The sequence below is a fragment of the Prunus persica genome, chromosome G3, assembly GCF_000346465.2.
Source record: "Prunus persica cultivar Lovell chromosome G3, Prunus_persica_NCBIv2, whole genome shotgun sequence".
In the NCBI taxonomy this organism is placed as follows: domain Eukaryota; kingdom Viridiplantae; phylum Streptophyta; class Magnoliopsida; order Rosales; family Rosaceae; genus Prunus; species Prunus persica.
The window spans coordinates 23381115-23398637 of record NC_034011.1 but is presented as its reverse complement, the minus strand read 5'-3'; the positions used below and the strand labels follow the sequence as shown (position 1 = coordinate 23398637).

At 37.7% G+C, this 17523-nt stretch overlaps 4 protein-coding genes and 1 non-coding gene across 6 annotated transcripts; 4 read left to right on the top strand and 1 right to left on the bottom strand.

Moving 5' to 3' along the window:
- LOC18781762 (AP2/ERF and B3 domain-containing transcription repressor RAV2) lies at positions 2387-3800 on the top strand. The gene has a single exon (XM_007216414.2). The coding sequence runs from the start codon at positions 2720-2722 to the stop codon at positions 3662-3664; it is 945 nt and encodes a 314-aa protein (XP_007216476.2). The 5' UTR covers positions 2387-2719; the 3' UTR covers positions 3665-3800.
- On the bottom strand, positions 4827-4897 carry TRNAG-CCC. Its single transcript has one exon. It is a non-coding gene; the product is annotated as a tRNA-Gly (tRNA).
- Positions 4996-6294, top strand: LOC18783318 (allene oxide cyclase, chloroplastic). Its single transcript, XM_007214979.2, has 3 exons — positions 4996-5380; positions 5498-5619; positions 5712-6294. The coding sequence occupies exons 1-3, from the start codon at positions 5353-5355 to the stop codon at positions 6114-6116; spliced, it is 555 nt and encodes a 184-aa protein (XP_007215041.1). The 5' UTR covers positions 4996-5352; the 3' UTR covers positions 6117-6294.
- Positions 7087-12859, top strand: LOC18782537. Of its 2 annotated transcripts, XM_020559668.1 has the most exons (8): positions 7098-8223; positions 10318-10611; positions 10916-11041; positions 11323-11403; positions 11794-11853; positions 11931-12007; positions 12094-12215; positions 12404-12859. In XM_020559668.1, the coding sequence occupies exons 1-5, from the start codon at positions 7341-7343 to the stop codon at positions 11820-11822; spliced, it is 1413 nt and encodes a 470-aa protein (XP_020415257.1). In that variant the 5' UTR covers positions 7098-7340; the 3' UTR covers positions 11823-11853; positions 11931-12007; positions 12094-12215; positions 12404-12859. The 2 variants fall into 2 exon arrangements, with proteins under 2 accessions (XP_020415258.1, XP_020415257.1); XM_020559669.1 differs by lacking the exons at positions 11794-11853; positions 11931-12007; positions 12094-12215; positions 12404-12859 and having other exon boundaries at positions 7087-8223; positions 10916-11240; positions 11323-11408.
- On the top strand, positions 14416-17337 carry LOC18782417. Its single transcript, XM_007215816.2, has 5 exons — positions 14416-14926; positions 15007-15051; positions 15178-15468; positions 15592-15767; positions 16886-17337. Exons 1-5 carry the CDS (start codon positions 14704-14706, stop codon positions 17066-17068), a joined length of 918 nt encoding a protein of 305 aa, XP_007215878.2. The 5' UTR covers positions 14416-14703; the 3' UTR covers positions 17069-17337.

Below are 17523 nucleotides of genomic sequence, written 5' to 3'. Positions count from 1 at the left end.
CCTTATCTGAAAGTGGGCCTAGCTAGCCCAAAATTGAATAAGATCTTTCAGTGCTGCTTGGCTTGCAGGAAGCAACCAAAAGAAACAGTATATTTTGGAGGGCCCATATTAGAAATGAAAAATAAATACGCGTACCTGCAGGACTAGAGAGGTTTTGGTCACAGGAGACAGTGTCCATCAAAAACTAATCTCAAAATGCACTCTCTCCATTGTCAAAAATGAGTCCAGGTTCTTGTCTCATCATTGGTGGCTTACGATCGAACTCAGATGTAAAGAGACGGATACGCTATTTTAACTAACTAGCCTTACTCACGTTTGCTCATTGGCAGGTATTTGATTTGGTTTTTCTTCTTCAATAAATTGCAGAGGATGACATGGCCAAGCTAGTCCCATTGGCATGGTTGTAAAAGCACAAAGAAGACAAACCCTGCACGTGAAAGCCTCGTGAGGGACATGGACACTGCCTGTGATATGCTAAGCAACCTAGATTTTTGCTGAATGTTCATCATTAGGGGGGAGTTGTCTGTCCATTCAATGTTTCTTAATTCGTTACAGCTGTTTTAAATGTGGACAAAGTTTGTCTTGGTAAAACCAAAGCTTGTGTTTGTCCTCCTCATATCTCTAAACTGTGCTGTTCACTGTATTAAGTCGCCTAAATTTTCAATTAGATTCTACAGATCTGAACTAGGATTTCGCTGCTTCATCTTTTGTTTTTCTGTAATTAATAGTGCCAACCAATTGACTAGATTGTAAGATGCTTTTGATTCCAACAAATTCTAGGGGAAACTGAGAGGAACCTTCCTATCAAAAGATTAGATTTAAGAAAGATGTTACAGAAGCTTAACTTTTCTTCCAACATTTACCTCAACTTTTCATATAATAGGATTAGTCCTTCCCACATGGATTATTCTATATGAGATTGAAAGAGTTGGGTTTTTCTTGTTTACGTGAATTAGGTCAGTTAGCTAAGACAATGTGTCTGTCCTTTGCATCCGAGTTTAAACCTCTTCCCATACGTTAGAATAGTTTCGAATATCACATTGGTAAAATTCATGCTGCAGCACAACCCAAAAAAATGGTGTTGTTGGGAGTGGAAAGGGGTAGGTGTTGGAATGGTAAGTCATGATAAAATGTGAAATGATTGGTGCTGATTTACTCTCACAAGGGAGAATGATTTTTAGAAACAAGTAGAAGACAAAGAATGAAGATGAAGGTTTCACATTAAAACTCCAGCAAATGTTTAATATCTATGCACAACACTCCACAAATCCCAAACAAGATGGACCACCATGTTCTCTCCAGAATTCCTATTTTGTGGCTATCTTATCTTCTTCATTTGTGCTTTTGTTTTGGTTGATGATGGGTGCATATAGCAAACCTCACACAAGACAGGGTGGTCCTTCATCTTGTAATCTTTTGGACGGTGGACACTTGTTTTCACATTGCTTGAGCTAGATGCTTGATATAACCACATAGGACTTCTTCATCTTCATCTAAAACCTAACCAAGGGTTGCATGACCACATAAAAAAATGGTCCCATGTTTGATCAGTCTTGTGACTTGGTTGGTCCTCTTCACTTGATAATTTAAAATACACAATGTCTATAGACTAATAGGGCTCGTTACATTTGAATTTTCTAAATCACTCTAATTTATTCAATACTCGGGTTTCTGGTGGAGTGCTCTTGGTGGTGGTGGCGGGCGGTGGCTCTCGTGTTTGTTTGGGGTTGGACCTCCCTTCTTGTTACTTTGGGCTGTAGTTTTGCTCTTTTGGTTGGGTTCATTTTTATTATCACTTGTTTTTGTTTGTATTTGTTGGGTTGGCTCTTATATTTGGATGGGCCTAATATGTAACTGGGTTAATGGTAATTGTATATGTTTTACCTTCTTTTTGTTTCTGATGAACTGGGAAAAGTAGAGTAAAATGTGCATTTCACTGTCCAAATGCATGCACAGACAAAGAGAACCAAGACCTGAACCTGATACAGAGGGATGACCTCTGCCAGTGTTGGGTGAAGTATATATATTATGCAACACTAGTGACTTTCACAACTCCCATATGCGAACCTAGATAGAATAAGACAAAATCCATTTTTCAAGCAGCCAATGAAAACAAGCCAAGTACACACAGAACCAATCAGAACACGCCACGTTCAGCCTAGGAAATTTCAACCAATCCCAACCCAATCGAGGAAAATCCCCTCCCCCACATTTAACACATAATAATTTAACCGGCTGCAGCAACAACAGATCATATCATTATCATAGTGGTGAAGATATTGTTAGATAAGGTTGGGCGGGGGAAAGGGAAATGAAAAGAAAAAAGGAAAAGGGCTTTCAAAGTCTTGAACAAAAAACTCAATGCATTATTATTCTGGAGACGTGAAAAGCAGGCAACTTGTTGGCTGTGTGGACCATAATATCAGATCAAGTTATATATAACAGCATAAGGTTTTTGATAAGGGGGGATGAACTTTGCATCAAACAACGTAAAATTCTATGTGAACCCATCAACTTGCTCAGTTGGGTCCTACTTTTCATATACATCCCACACCAACTATAATAATAACATCCCATATTCCATGAACCAAAAAAAATTGTTCCTCTCCATCTTCAATTCCTAAATAAATACACGAGTTCGATTCTCGTTCTCCTCTTCTCTTGAATCAAAATACTCACAAAACCTTTCAATCCATATAGTCTTTGTTTATTGAGATCAATGGATGTGTTAAATGAGAGCACAAGTGAGGCTGCAAATTCAAACAAGTTACCTTCTTCTAGGTACAAGGGAGTTGTCCCGCAGCCAAATGGCAGATGGGGAGCTCAAATATACGAGAAGCACCAGCGTGTGTGGCTAGGAACCTTCAATGCAGAAGAAGAAGCTGCTAAGGCCTATGACATTGCCTCAATAAAGTTCCGAGGCCTCGAAACCATCACAAACTTCAACCAGAATCAGTTGAAGCCTTACATGGATGGTGACCACGAAACCCTTTTCTTGCAATCTCATTCCAAGGCCGAGATCGTCGACATGCTTCGAAAACACTCGTACACCAATGAGCTTGAGATGTACAAGCTCAAGCTGTTCAATGCTGGTGATGATGATGCTGCTAGGAAGAGAATTAAGTGTCACGTTAATTTGATGGAAGGTTATGATCATCAGAGGGAGTGGCTTTTCGAGAAAGTGGCGACGCCAAGCGATGTAGGGAGATTAAACCGTATGGTCATACCAAAACAACATGCAGAGAAGCATTTTCCATTGCATCTGAGTGAGGAATTATGTAAAGGGGTGCTGTTGAATTTTGAGGATCGTGAGGGGAAAGTGTGGAGGCTTCGATATTGTTATTGGAGTAGCAGTCAGAGTTATGTGTTGACGAAAGGGTGGACTCGTTTTGTGAAGGAGAAGAAGTTGAAAGCAGGGGATGTTGTTAGGTTTGAGAGATCGAGAGGGGAGGAGAAGAAGATGTTCATTGACTGTAGACCAAGAAACGTCGAGGTTTCGGGGCTCGGAGATATGGCTAGTAGGGTTGAAGTTGAAGAGCCTTTGTCAAGGGTTCAAGAAGATGATGGAGTGGTAAGGTTGTTTGGAGTTAACATTGTGGAAACATGTAGTTGTATTGTAGACAATAACATGTGTTGGAGGCTTGGAGCAAGAATAAGTTCATAGAGCCCCATTTCCATGAAATTGGATTTGTATAAGTGTGACAAAGTTTATTACCATGGCATATAGAAAGAATTTTAATTGTAGTGGGATGTTTATCTTTTTTTTCTTGTTTTATCGAAGAACGAAAAGATTATAATTCCATCTTTTTTATCCAAATCATCGAATTTAAGTTGATAAAAGCAATTTTGTTCGAATTCCGCCTCTCTCAATAAGGTTTGAATCAAACAAAGAGAAAAAAAATTTATGTTGTCAGAGAGAACATCCACCCTCATCATATAAATTATTTGGTTGTTGCTCTAGTCTTCGCATCAAGCTTTTGAACAATAAAATGCCTAGAAATAATCAAAAGATTGAGGGAGTTCTTGTATTGTGCTTTGGACCCGGGAGTCGACTGAAAACAGAAACTAATACCAACAAGGAATGTCTGGAGGGCCCAACATCAATGTAACGTGTAATGAAGCTACCCACTGTTCAGTTCAATTGCTATGTTGTTGTCTTGATGATAGGGAAACAGCTTGTGCCTGTGGCCCTGTGCTTTTCAATACTCTAAATAATATAACAGCATCCCACACGTTTAGAAGCACTTGCTACGTGCTTTATAGGAAGTACTATTAAGTGTTTTTTTAGAAGGTATTTGAATTTTTTATGAAAATTTTAATTATTTTATTTCATAGTAAAAATGTTTTTGCTAGAATCGTTTATAAGCAGAAATTGTTTCTTAAAGAAGCAGTTTCAAACGAACTCAAAGTATATAGAAAGAATTAAGTATTTTTAAAAGGGAAAAACGCTTATGTTTATATAAATAAGTAAAGGATAACTATATTTTTTGTCTTGTGAATCTTGGTGGGGTTCAAATTAAGAAAAGGCAAAGAGAAACTTGTAGCAATCAAAGATTATTATGTGAAGAGGTTGTAAGTTAATAGCATTATGGGTATGTATGTAGTAAATATGATAGTGTTGTGAACGAGTTGTGTGGTTCGACATGGGATGGGATGGGTGTTAGGTTTGGGTTTTTGTTTGTTTTGACTTTATAAGCTTTGAAGTTTGGTTTGGTTTGTTTGATACGTCTTTTGGTTTAGGGTTTTTAGATAGAGTAACTTTATTTTATCTTTTTCCTTGTAGCAAATCAACCTTAACAAAAATAAAATATCAAAAAATAAGGAAATGCGCATCCAGGGAATCGAACCCTGGTCAGTACCGTGGGAGGGTACTATGATACCACTACACCAGATGCGCTTGCTTGTCCTTTCTAATTAGAAAAACGTTTAAATACGTACAAATCTCTAATAATAATTTATACTGAATCAGACGGCCTTTTTATGGATTCATTCAACCCAAGACCGTTTCAACTCTTTGACTGGTTGGTCTTCGTGTGAGGCTCCACCGGCCATCTGACAAATCCTCACTCGTTACAATGAAAGTTCCGCACTTTCCTTCCACATTCCAAAGTCTCCATCCACATGTTCATTTCCTCATTTCACATTTTTATGAAGACTCATCGACTTCACCGACCATCCATTTCTATACCCCCAAAAAAACCCACGCGATCAAATTCCACCATTGACTGAATTGAATCCTTCCCTGTATAAATAAACACCCTTCTCCTTCTTTCTTCACAACCCATCTCCACATCTCTCTTTCATCCTTTCCAATTCCCATTGAGAGAAAAACAAAACACTCTGCAAACTACAATGGCCTGCTCAAGCGCTTCAAGACCCAGTTAGTGTTTTTTCCCCATTATTTTTCATTCGTAACAATCTCATTGGTATGTGGTTGAGTTGATTTGATCCCCTTGTATTGATAATTGTTTTTGGGTAAATGTTGTTGTTTCTGCAGCCAAAGTTCAAGAACTCCATGTCTATGAGATCAATGAGAGAGACCGCGCAAGCCCTGCATATCTCAGTTTAAGCCAGAAACCTGTTAATTCTCTTGGAGACCTCGTCCCCTTCACTAACAAAGTAATTTAATTCACTATTTCTTATTATATATTAATATATATATAGCAATATTTTCTTGTGGGTTAGTGCTAAATTTACAAATGTAATTGCAGATATATACTGGGGATCTTCAGAAACGCTTGGGAGTGACAGCAGGCATCTGCATTTTGATCGAGAACAAGCCGGAGAAGAAAGGTGATCGATATGAGGCTATTTACAGCTTCTATTTTGGAGACTATGGTCACATTTCAGTTCAAGGACCTTATTTGACCTACGAGGACACGTATCTGGCTGTGACTGGTGGCTCTGGGATCTTTGAAGGAGTGTACGGGCAGGTGAAGCTGCACCAGATTGTGTTCCCTTTCAAGATCCTCTACACTTTTTACCTCAAGGGGATTGAGGATTTGCCTGAGGAGCTTACTGCTGTGAAGCTTGTGGAACCAAGCCCTGCTGTTGAGCCCAGCCCTGCTGCCAAGGCTTGTGAGCCTCAAGCCACAATCTCCAACTTCACCAACTAATACTAATAACCACAAGCTTCTTGCTGCCTCTAGTTTTTTGTGGGTTGAATTGAAGTTATGTTGTCAGATGGTGTAGTAGTTTTATTTTATTCATAAATAATTTATCATCTGTGTTTACTGTATTTGAAGGCAATGTAATGATCAGTGGTTTATACAATGACAATGCTTTGCTTAACTATGTTTTGTTTACTCTATAAACAACTAAATCATTGTAATTTGAAGATATAAACACTCGACTCAACTGTGTTTTGTTTTTCTTTTTTGCCGTGGTTTAGAACACATTTGTTTTTTTGTTATATGAAGTGCCAAAGCTCAAAAGAATATGACCAAACAAAAGCCCGGGATGGGAATACGAACAAGTCCATTAGAACTAACAAAGAAGCAGGTTGATCATTGTTTGGAGGAATCGAAACTAGAAACTATACTTGGAAGTGTTACTAGTTTACATAATGAATCCTGCACGGATAATATTTGTAATTTAATGACGTGGAGTGATATAAAATACGAGTAACTCAATTTAACACAATAAGCACGTTAAACTAATGGAAATATTTTTGCTCACTATTTTAACGAAAAGTGTATCTTTACCACACTTCTTAGTACTTGACACGTGTTCATAGTCATAACCATAGTTAACTTTTTATTTTGTATTTATGAACCATGATTATTCATACAGACACGTATCAAGTGTTGAAAAGAGTGATGGAGATACATCTTTCATTAAAGTGGTGAGTAAAAATTCTCTCTTAAAACTAAATAGATATTTGAAGAGACACAGTTTTGTTGAAACAATTTTGGTATAAATTTAAGACATTTTTTCTTCTCATGCTTTCTCCTATTATTGTGTTCAAAGAATTGTTTTCCAAGTTAAAAAGGAAAAAAATCCCTAAAACCTGAGTAATGCGGACATCATGACAATAAACAATTTGTACTAATCCAGGATTAGCAATTTGGACAGCCAATCCAAAAGCTTTTAGACTTCTTTGCAACAGTTTAATAATCATACCTTTCGATCTGTCGTCAAGTCTCAAAGCCTCCCCAAAAAACCAAACCAAAACCAAACCTGACTCAAAGAAGAACAAAATACAAGACAATGCTCCTCTTGTTCCTCCTACACCATTGCAATCTCTTCTAACACAGACTACAAGTAACTCAACACAACACAAGACAACAAAAAATCTCAGACAGTTGTGTTGTTATTGGGTCATCTTCAGTCTTCTTCTAATGGTTGTTGTCCAAGCTTCAAAGCTCAGGCTCCCCAACCCTTCCCTCTCTTCCCCTAACATAACCTCCCTCCTCTTTGAGCCCCATTCTCTCTCTCTAGCCCTCATGCACTCTGACTCCACTCTCTCTCTCTACCCTTCTATCTCCCCTCTTTCCCTCTCATCTCTCCCTCCTCCTCAAACCCTAATTGCTCCTCCCTCTTCTTCCTCCACCTTCCTCCTCCTCCAAAACCCTAACCCTAACCCCAATACTCGCGTTCTATTCATTGTCTCGGGTCCTTATAGAGGTGGGTCTCAGGTCCTGCTCAGGTTTTATATTTTGCACAAGCAGAAGCAATTTGTGAGAGCTCAAGTTGTTTGCACTCAGAAAGAGCTTCAATTTGATCAGAAATTGGGGGTTTTGGTTGATGCTCACCATGGAGTTTCGATTAAGCTTGCCGGGTCGGTCAATTTCTTCGCCATGTACTCTGTTTCGAGCTCAAAGATTTGGGTTTTCGCTGTGAAATCGATTGATAATGACGATAATGATGATAACGATGGGATGGTTGTGAAGTTGATGAGGTGTGCTGTGATTGAGTGTTGCAAGCTTGTTTGGTCGATTAGCATTTCTTTTGGGTTCTTGATCTTAGGAGAAGATAATGGAGTTAGGGTTTTCAATTTGAGGCAGCTTGTTAAAGGGCGGGTTCGAAAGGCCAAACTTTTGAATTCGAGTTCGAAAACCGAGGGTCGAAATTTGTGTTTGCCTAATGGGGTGATTGGTGACCATGCCCATAGTGATTTGGGGGATAAGGGAAATAAATATGGAGGCGGAAAATTCCATGGCACTTCGGAGATACCTTGCAATGGGGACTTGTGTGGGAAGAACGATAGGAATTATGTTTCTGGTAAGTATGCAAATTTTCCGTTTTGCTTTTACTTTTGCTGATGTTACCTGTGTGCAGAAAATGCAAAGCAAACGTTCTTTGTATGTTTACGAAATATATCCATTGCTCCTTGTTGAGTTAGTACTTAATTGAGTTGGATAGCGGAACTTTATGATCAAACCTGTTGCAAAGTGAAAGCTTTATGTCATACATTGGTCTTCTAAGGATGGCAGAACTTAAGCAAGATCCTATTGGTGTTATGATAACAACTATGGCCATACAACCAATGAGGATAGTTTAAACCCCTGTTAACTGTGTTACTCCAGGCCTCTTTAAGGATACGCTTATTTATAGTTTGTTTGTGTACCTTAGGTTGTGTCTTGATAATTGGATCTATCCTCGTTATGTTTGTGGGACATTTGGGCAACAATTTCAGTGCGTTTAGACATTTATTTTACCTAAATTTTATAATATCTCCACAGTTATTGCGTCGTTGACGTATGCCGAACTATAGTAGGAATTTTTTGGTTATAAAACTGGGATTTACTTAATATGTCGATAGGACTTGCTATATATACATATACAGTCATATTGATTTACTTATGAAGTGCCTATTTGGTATACTTGTTGAAATAGGGAAAATAAATAAATAAATGTTTACTCATAAATGAATACGCTTGCATATAAGATATATTGTTTGCATATGATGGAAAAGATTAGACTTTCATGGCTGGAAGGTTGCTGAATTCCATATTGCTGTGCCAGGACTATACAAGCAGCAGCTACTTTTGACAGTTTGGGGGTTCAAGGGTCATGTTTGATGGTGGGAAGTATTTAATAGTAGGGGTTCTTATTGGAAAACTAAATAAAGAAATAAATGAGGTTGGCTGCTCTTCAGTCGATTTTCAGTCATGGCTTAAATTTAGGGTTCATGATGTTGAAAGATTCGTATGCATAGGCATCCACTTATTGCATCATAATGACTATCTGGATATATTTTGTAAAACTAAATAGCTAGTAAGATGAGATAAAGATCCTCTAGTAAATTAATGCACACTCTCTAAATATAGAAGTTGGAGAATATCCTTTAAGTGGACGGCTTCTGTGTTTTATGCAAGTGTGTAAGTAACAAGGTATTCTTGAGTGCTGCCATCATTTGATCAAGTGAGTGAATAATGTGATCCTTAATTTATTTATAGTTCAAGCTATCTCAAAGATTGTGATTTGGATTTAAAATGGCCTACCATGATTGGCCTAGCTAAGTAGTCCTTTATTACCTTGTTGAAATCTTGTTATTTGGACTAACATTTTGAGCTTAATAAGTTCACAGATATACAAGTTAAAATGAAAATTTATTGGGTTTTTGGGTGTTCTAGCTATTATTAAAGTGTCATGATCACTTTATGTCTTTAACCCATATAATATGCTTGTGGACCAGCATGTCCATTCTTGTACCTTATTGATCCTTATGGATAAATTCTTGTCTTAATGGTTGTACACAATCTCTCTCTCTCTCTCTCTCTCTCTCTCTCTCTCTCTCTCTCTCACACACACACACACACAATAACTGGTCACATGATGGTTTAAATGTGAGAGGAGGGGTTGTATTGTATACACAATTTTTTTCTATCATATGTTGTAACATGTAACTTTAGTTTATTGACTTAAGTTGGGCCTGTTTCTTGCACATGCACTACTTGTAACATATTTATATGTTTATCTGTTATCTGCACTGACAAATTGCTTTTAGGTATTTCTTTTTTACCAGGACATGGGTGCTACTCATTTAAGCAAGGTGCTGTCCTTGGGTTAAAATCATAAGCATGCCTCTAGATGGTAAATCACTGATTAGAAAAATAACTTCAGTTAGGGACTGTGTTGTATTTCTTGTCATCCAATTGCAATCTCTAGCTCATGACTGATTGCCAGCCTTGACCCCCTAAAAAATTATCTAACTTAGGGCAGATATACCTCTGCAGTATGGTCACCAGATAATTACACATTTCTATTTTAGATGGAAGTGGCTTCCATTGCGTCTTGGTACTATATTCATATGAACTTGTATTGCCCTTGGCCGTTTGACTACTGCCACTAACGGTGTGTTGAACCTTGCAGCCAAGCAGCGGTCAGTTAAATTGAGACAAGACTCACCTGAAGAGGGAGTGTGTTTTGTGACATTCAAGGGCAAGGAGTTTGAAACCTCAAAATCGACAAGAATGATACCAGCTAAGGCAATTTCCATTGAGGCACTGTCCCCCAACAAATTTTTAATCTTGGACTCAAATGGAGCTTTACGCATTTTGCACATCTCCAGCCCTGTACTTGGATCAAATATAACTTCTTACTTGCGGGAGTTGCCTCACATTATGAAAGTGCAAAAGCTGGCTGTTCTTCCTGACATAGCTTCAAGTATGCTTCTCCTACCTCTTTCTTTTTAATTATTTTGCAGATGCTTACATGTTGGAAGCTGAAGGTGGATTTGCAATTGAGTAATTCCCTGTATTAATAGAACAATAGAACTTGATGATCTTAATGTGGGGGATACTGCTGGGGCGTGTAGCTTGGTCTGTGTTTTTATGAGTGAAACATTTAATGTTGTGGTAGTTCATCTAAATTTTAGACATATGCCTCTTGACCATAGCTTCAACCATGAGGTCACTTTTCACTATCTCACTAACCACTGAAACTTAAAAAATTTGCTATCATTTTGCAGGAACTCAATCTGTTTGGGCTTCAGATGGATTCAATTCTGTGCACATGATGTTAGCATCTGACATGGATAATGCGGGTAACGAAAATGATAGAAATGATAGTGAGGAAAAGTTGATTCATATCTCAGGTATCCATTTTCCCATAATTTTCTAGTTAAATTTAATGCATTTTAATTTCAGATAATGTCACATCTTTCTTCCTAACATGTGAAAGAAACTTACATGTTTTTTCAATAATTTTATGAGGTTGCAATTTATCCTCATCAGCGGAGTTCTATGATGGTGCAAACTTGTTCATCAAGCATTTGAACCCAACGATCAGATTTAGTTGGGATCATATGCCCCTTTCTGGATTTAGTTTCCAGTTCAGTTCCAGTATTTTGCACTGACTTTCTGTTTTCTGTGCTAGTTGTTCTCACAATTTTTGCTAGTGAAAAGATTCAAGATCTTATTCCGTTGGCTGCAAATGCTATTTTGATTCTTGGCCAAGGTAACATGTGGTTTTCTTCTTTCCATTTAGACTTACTTTGTATACAATAAGTGTTACTGGACTTCAAATATAGATAAATAGGCTAATTGGCATCATGCATCAGTTCAATTAGCCATGTAGAATCAAGTTTTTTCTTATCGTTGAAACTAAATTTTTTAAATTGAAACTGCTGGAAATCTGATATCATAAGTTTTATAAACATGATGTTGGCTAAGCACAGATGTTTTGTGTCGTTTGTGGTCAAGAATTTTGTTCTAAATTGGATATCATAATTATTTTCATTATGCAAGGATCATGTGGAGTATAAAACTTAATATCCCCTCTATCATCTTTTTTATTTTATGTTATTTTTTCCTTTTATTTCTGTTGATGTTTATCCCTCTTAAGCAGGAAACTTATACACCTATGCGATTTCTTGAAGTTGCATAGCTATAACCGCCTTTTCTACTGGTGAGCAGCTTGTCTTAAATTTATGCCCTCTAATATATTTTTTCTGTGGATATGATTTTAAGCTGGTTTCTTTGTAGGACTTCTAAAATCCAGGCCTTGTTAAATGAGCTCTGCCAGTTTGATTGAGGTCCTGGAGAAACGTTCTGTGTAAACAGTGAGTGTTGGAACTATAAGTTGTCAACTTGTCATGTATAGTCTGTATTTTAGTATGGAGTCTGAACTCATATTTTGATTTTTTAGGTGCCCTTGCGTTGCTTGATTACCATGGTCCCATGCGTCGTTTATGTTACTGAAGTCAGGAGCTGCAGTTTCCTCATCAATCTAAAAGTGGTTAAGACTTTGAGAATGCTGAGCTCTTGAAGGTATGTAAGATCTTAGAAGTTTTTTGGTATTTGTGTTTGGATTTAAAGAAGGCTTGCCATCCATGGTAACTCAATAACATTGATTGGAAGAAGGTTGTGGACTGGTCTGGTTTGAATTTGGTATTGATTTCTTAAGTCTCTTGTCACTGGTTGGTTTGAGCTCATCAAATCTTTTCCCCCTATTTTAGGTAGTATGGAATCGGGACCAGTTGGGTGCCTGTCATTGCTTTCCACATTCTAAAGGTTGATTGTTTCAGCAACTGAAAGCCACTTCTGTTGTTCAACCTAACTCCACGAGCTGCAACTTTTGTCATATGTGAACGTATTGGCTGTGGGTTCTCCGTGTTGCCTCATGTGGTGCATGTCTATTCTACGGTTGTCAGCTGGAGAACTGAACCTGCATTCGACCGAAGGTCAATAAACCCGTGAGACGGCTTGCAGGATAGCGTCTGATATGGATGAAACTTCAGACATTCTGTGACTTTTTGAGTTCTTAGAGTTTGTAAAGTCTGTAATAACGTTCACCAACACATATTAACTGGGTGAATGCCCATGGTTATTTTTTCTGTTGAACTTATATGCTTGTGATTTTGTCTGGTGCGCTTTCAGAATTGATAGAAATGAAAATCTATAAGTTGTTAGAACTCTGTTTGCCTTCATAGCTTTGAAATCAGGATTTAGCATCTGCAGATGTAAAATGAAAACCTTTATAAATTGAGGGGAGCCACTAATATTTCCAATGATGAAACACTTTTCTGTAAAGAAAGCTTTAGCTTTGGGTTAAAACCAAACACTTATTCAACCAGAAGAAGGTTTTTCAAGGACAATAATACCTTAGCTGAAAAAGAAAAAAAAGGACAATAATATCAGAGATTCAGATATCTCATCCTTGAAATGAAAACTTTAGAAATTAAATGAAGTGGATGGGCCCCGCCTGTCCCTTTACTGAAACCTACCTTGCTTGCACATCAGACAAAACTGACGACTATGATGAGGTCCAGTGGTGGGGCCCTCTGATCCCCATAATTGGAGGACCGCACCACCCTCAATCCGCCCTTTTTCAAAGATGTTAACAATCTCATGACATGGATATGCACAGCCACACAGACATTCTCACCCCCACTCCACCCCTCAAGCCAAGTGCCCTTCTCCCTCCACTTCTTGCTATCCACTCTTTTTCTTCGCCATCCAGCCCAGACCGAAAGCAACCCAACATTAATATCTGCTTCATCAACTTGTTAGCTCTTAGAAACCATATCCCCAAAAGTAAAAATCAGATGTAAAACATTTGTTTTCCTTTTTAATAATCAGAATTTTATGCAGTCATTGATGGAGAGGTCACAGGAGGGAAACAATTGTTTGAATTTTTCAAATTCAAAACTATTTACAGTAAGGACAATGTTTTTAAGACTAAAGAGCCTGTAGCTGTAGCTCAAATGGTCATCGAGTGCGTGATTTTGAATACAAGTATCACTAGCATTAATGCAAAAACTATTAGAATTTGTGGTTACCTTGAGCCTATAAAAAGCAATTACTCAAAGGGCTTGGAAGTACAAAATATACTTTGCTTGATAAAATATGTACTTCTAAGTTAACCTTCAATTGCCTCACTGCACTTGAGTTGCTCAACAAGGCCATCCAAGTACTTCCATGATGAACCTCCATGTTACCCTGTGCTCCACCTGATTATAAAAGTTTCTTGACACTTCTCTGTCAATTTGAATACATTTTCACAAATTAATCAAATCATATCTTCCCTGACTTCAATCAAACAGTTTCCCACTAGGGAAAAGTATAATGCATTCACATTCAAATGCTAAATTTGGTTGGATTGTTGGATTAAAAAAATTTCAACACATCGTACTATTGCAATATTACTCTTTTCATGAGCAAAAATACAACAAAATTGTGACCCACATTCCTGTGGTTATTTATTAATAGATTCTTTAGATCAATTCCAGTGTCAGCTCTGCAGACACCTCTCACATCTTACCTGCCCACAAAGAATGGTGAATGATCTTTCAACCTTTCGCATTTGGTAAAAAAAACCCAAGAAAAATATTGCAAATATATACCCCTTGGTTTGCAGTATTTAAAAATCATACCATAAAGTTATGAACTTTGCTGGTGTATAAATTGAAACTTTGTGGAAGTAAAAATATATTCTTTACTCTTAAAATTTGTACTGCGGCTTCTCTCTTTTCTTTTTTGGAAGGAGAAAGAGAAAGCATCACCCTTTATGTGTACGTGTCAGTTTGTGTGTGTGTGTGTATGTGTGGCATAGGCAACCAAAGCAATATGCACATTGCATATACCGCCATGTTTAAACTGATACAAATGTAGCAGCTACTCTTTTTAATCATATCTTCCCAGAAAGAGAAATACAGTTTACATATTTTGAAAGTTGCTCTGCATGTTTTCATACTTGTTCATGTGGCCTTCCGTTACTGATTATAAAACTTGAGAAAGAAGGAAAAAAGCTCATTTTATGTTCTCCACCATGGAAGAGCCACCATATGGTTCAAGAAGGCGAGATGAGACAGAGTTCAGTTTGAGAGAATGGGCTGTGAAGGCTAGAATCAGCCGTGAAAACACAAATTCCAGAAGGTTTTCAGCTTCATATGTTAGAAGCTTCAGAGAGGACACAAGGTCTTTCAGATCAAACATAACCATCTCTAGTACTGCTTCTTCTCCTGGCTATAACTTAAGAGGTATACTTCTCTCTGTTTTATTCAAAACCCAGCTTGCATTTACTATTTCTCATCATTTCCTCCCCTTTCTTTTTATGCAGACGAAATCGACCCGGCAACCTACTCATTCACCACTGCCCTCAAAGGTAAGATTTTTACAATGATTTAAAGAAATTAGCAAGAATGGTACTTACTAAACTGCAAACATGATCATGAAAGCATGTTGTTAGTTCAAATTATAACATACAGGTTTGTGGTGTTTTTTCTTGCAGCATTGCAGGCAAGGTCAGCATATCATAGTTGGGAATCTTTGTCACCAGATGGGTTTGCTTTGAATTCTAAGTGGAATGAAGCAGAGAAATATATATGCAACCCTCTATCAGGGCAGGTTCCAATGGAGTGTTTATCTGCAAAAACACTTAGTGGAAGATCGTTTCGAAACATAACCAATAGAATTACAATGTCTGCACCTCTTGTTTACTCTTCCCACTCAAGACCAATTCATGCCAAGCCTTCTTCTAATCCTGCAAAAGAAGATTTTGTTCGTCAGTTTCCAATTCCAGGTTCAACCGTCTTTATCTTACCTCATACTCGTCATTTTTCACTCACAAAAAAATGGTTGCTTGCATTGGAATTTGGATATGCTAATTAATTTACAACTACCATATGTTAATTTCTCAATGCAGAGAAGAAAACAGAAGGCACGACCAGAGATGTGGGGACTCAAAGCACACCTCCTGATATGAGTTCAAGTAGTCCTCCTAGCTCTGCTTCAACCCCTTCAATCATAGAGAGATCGTTAAACCGATTCCGAGTAGGAGACTCGCCTAAATCAAATGCAAAATTAAAATCTGATGAAGAGGTATGTTCTTGCTGATATCCCAGTTAACATGCTAACACTTAGCCATGTTGCTGTAGGTTTTTAAGGTTAATTGTGTAGTTAATAATTAAGGATGTTTCTAATTAATGATGAGTTTCTCAAAGATGGGACAATTAAATGAAGGTTGCATTTTATGGTTGGTGTGATAAAAAACTAAACAATGCCCTTCAAAGTGGGGGGACTAGACTAGTAGATTAGATTGAATTGGTCCCTTTTCTTGGTCCTTTTGTTTTCAATGGCACATGCCTATCCAGTTCTGTTTCCTCGATATTTTCTCCCAAGTGGCCCTGCTTTCCAGCACATAAACTCTTTGGCAGGGAAAACAATTTGCCTCTTGCCTCTGCCATAAGTGTTCTTTCTCAGGGGCTAAAACCCCGGATGACTCATTTTCACAATTGCGTACCAAGTTGCAAAAACCACACTATCAATTTACTTTACCTTTTTTCCCTTGATTGATGTATGAACTATATGTTTCTTTTTCTTCTTTTTACGCCACTTCCTTTTGTTTTATGTGGAACCCCTGAAGATTCCTCAGTGCACGTGTTAATAAGGATTCTTCACTTTTCTGGTCCTTTCTAATCCTTTGGGGTTCTCAGTGAAAGTGCCCCCATCACTGATGGATTTTTTTTTTTTTTTTTTTTTTCCTTTTCTGCTTCTTTTTGGAAAAGATGGTCATGTGTTTCAGGGTTGTTACTTGGTGATTTATTTCACTGTTTAGTACAAGTTTGTTGCTCCAGAGAGTCATGTCCTTGTAAACTGATGCTAGACTTTGTGACCATCAAGTTGTACCTGATGTGAGGAGACTATCATTTCATGATGTTTGTGACCCTTGTGATCAAATTTCATGACTGAAAGGCTGATGGTTGTAGAAAGTGACAGTAGTGTCTTGAAAATGATGGTCCCTCTCTATCTAAGAGCTTAATTATGCCCAACATGGACTTCATTTTGCACCATTTGTTTGGCCTAAATTTATGCCATTTATGCTGGAACCAATGAGTTTGGGTCAAGCTCAGAGCACAAACCCCATGTACTAATTTCCTAGTCAGATAACCAAATATTAGAAAGTAAGAGATTTTATGTGTGGGTTATATTAAGTGCAGGTGGAAGTGAAAGATACAAGAGAGCAAGAAGAAACAAAAGGAGAAAAGGAAGAGAGAAAGAAAAGGGATGATGAGCAACAGCGCAGGCAAGGTGGGTGCTTGTCATGGATGAGAAAAAGGTACAGAGAAAAACACAAACCAAGAAAGAAGAATATCTTTCTTTCTCATCTCAAAGGGTGCTGAGAAAAATTAGAGAGGTGGAAATTTTTAATGATAATGGTAAAAAGAATATTGGAGGGCCGGCTGAAGGAGAGATTGTGTGTGTGCAGAAATCTTTGCAGGGTCACTGAGTGCGTCTGTGATTAAGAAAAGAGAACAATCATGTATGGGGTCTTTGGTTTGGTGGTTGTTTTATCCCTTTTTCTTTGTTGTAGTATATTGCTCACTCAGTGATGTTAATGTTTTTGTTCTTGTTCTGTTTAAATTGGCTGACAGCTTGAGGTTCACGTGCATGCTTTTTATTTGTGCTGTAAAAGTGGTAGGCCTCTCTGCCAAAAATAACTTCATACCATACGGGATATTTTACTGCTCATATAGTAGGGAACTGAAAATCTAAAAAATCTTAGAGGAGAAACGAATATTTAAAATAGGATTCAAATTTGATATGAAGATCTTGGAGTAAATATATGAGTCATGGG

Excerpts from the sequence above, each read along its gene's own strand:
- LOC18782417 (XM_007215816.2), top strand. The coding sequence starts at position 14,704 with ATGTTCTCCACCATGGAAGAGCCACCATATGGTTCAAGAAGGCGAGAT. Across the intron at positions 15,469-15,591 it reads TCGTCAGTTTCCAATTCCAG|AGAAGAAAACAGAAGGCACG; the intron begins GTTCAACCGTCT and ends TTCTCAATGCAG. Across the intron at positions 15,768-16,885 it reads AATTAAAATCTGATGAAGAG|GTGGAAGTGAAAGATACAAG; the intron begins GTATGTTCTTGC and ends TATTAAGTGCAG.
- LOC18783318 (XM_007214979.2), top strand. The coding sequence starts at position 5,353 with ATGGCCTGCTCAAGCGCTTCAAGACCCA. Across the intron at positions 5,381-5,497 it reads CTCAAGCGCTTCAAGACCCA|CCAAAGTTCAAGAACTCCAT; the intron begins GTTAGTGTTTTT and ends TTGTTTCTGCAG. Across the intron at positions 5,620-5,711 it reads TCGTCCCCTTCACTAACAAA|ATATATACTGGGGATCTTCA; the intron begins GTAATTTAATTC and ends ATGTAATTGCAG.
- LOC18781762 (XM_007216414.2), top strand. The coding sequence starts at position 2,720 with ATGGATGTGTTAAATGAGAGCACAAGTGAGGCTGCAAATTCAAACAAG.
- LOC18782537 (XM_020559668.1), top strand. The coding sequence starts at position 7,341 with ATGGTTGTTGTCCAAGCTTCAAAGCTCAGGCTCCCCAACCCTTCCCTC. Across the intron at positions 8,224-10,317 it reads CGATAGGAATTATGTTTCTG|CCAAGCAGCGGTCAGTTAAA; the intron begins GTAAGTATGCAA and ends TGAACCTTGCAG. Across the intron at positions 10,612-10,915 it reads TCTTCCTGACATAGCTTCAA|GAACTCAATCTGTTTGGGCT; the intron begins GTATGCTTCTCC and ends ATCATTTTGCAG.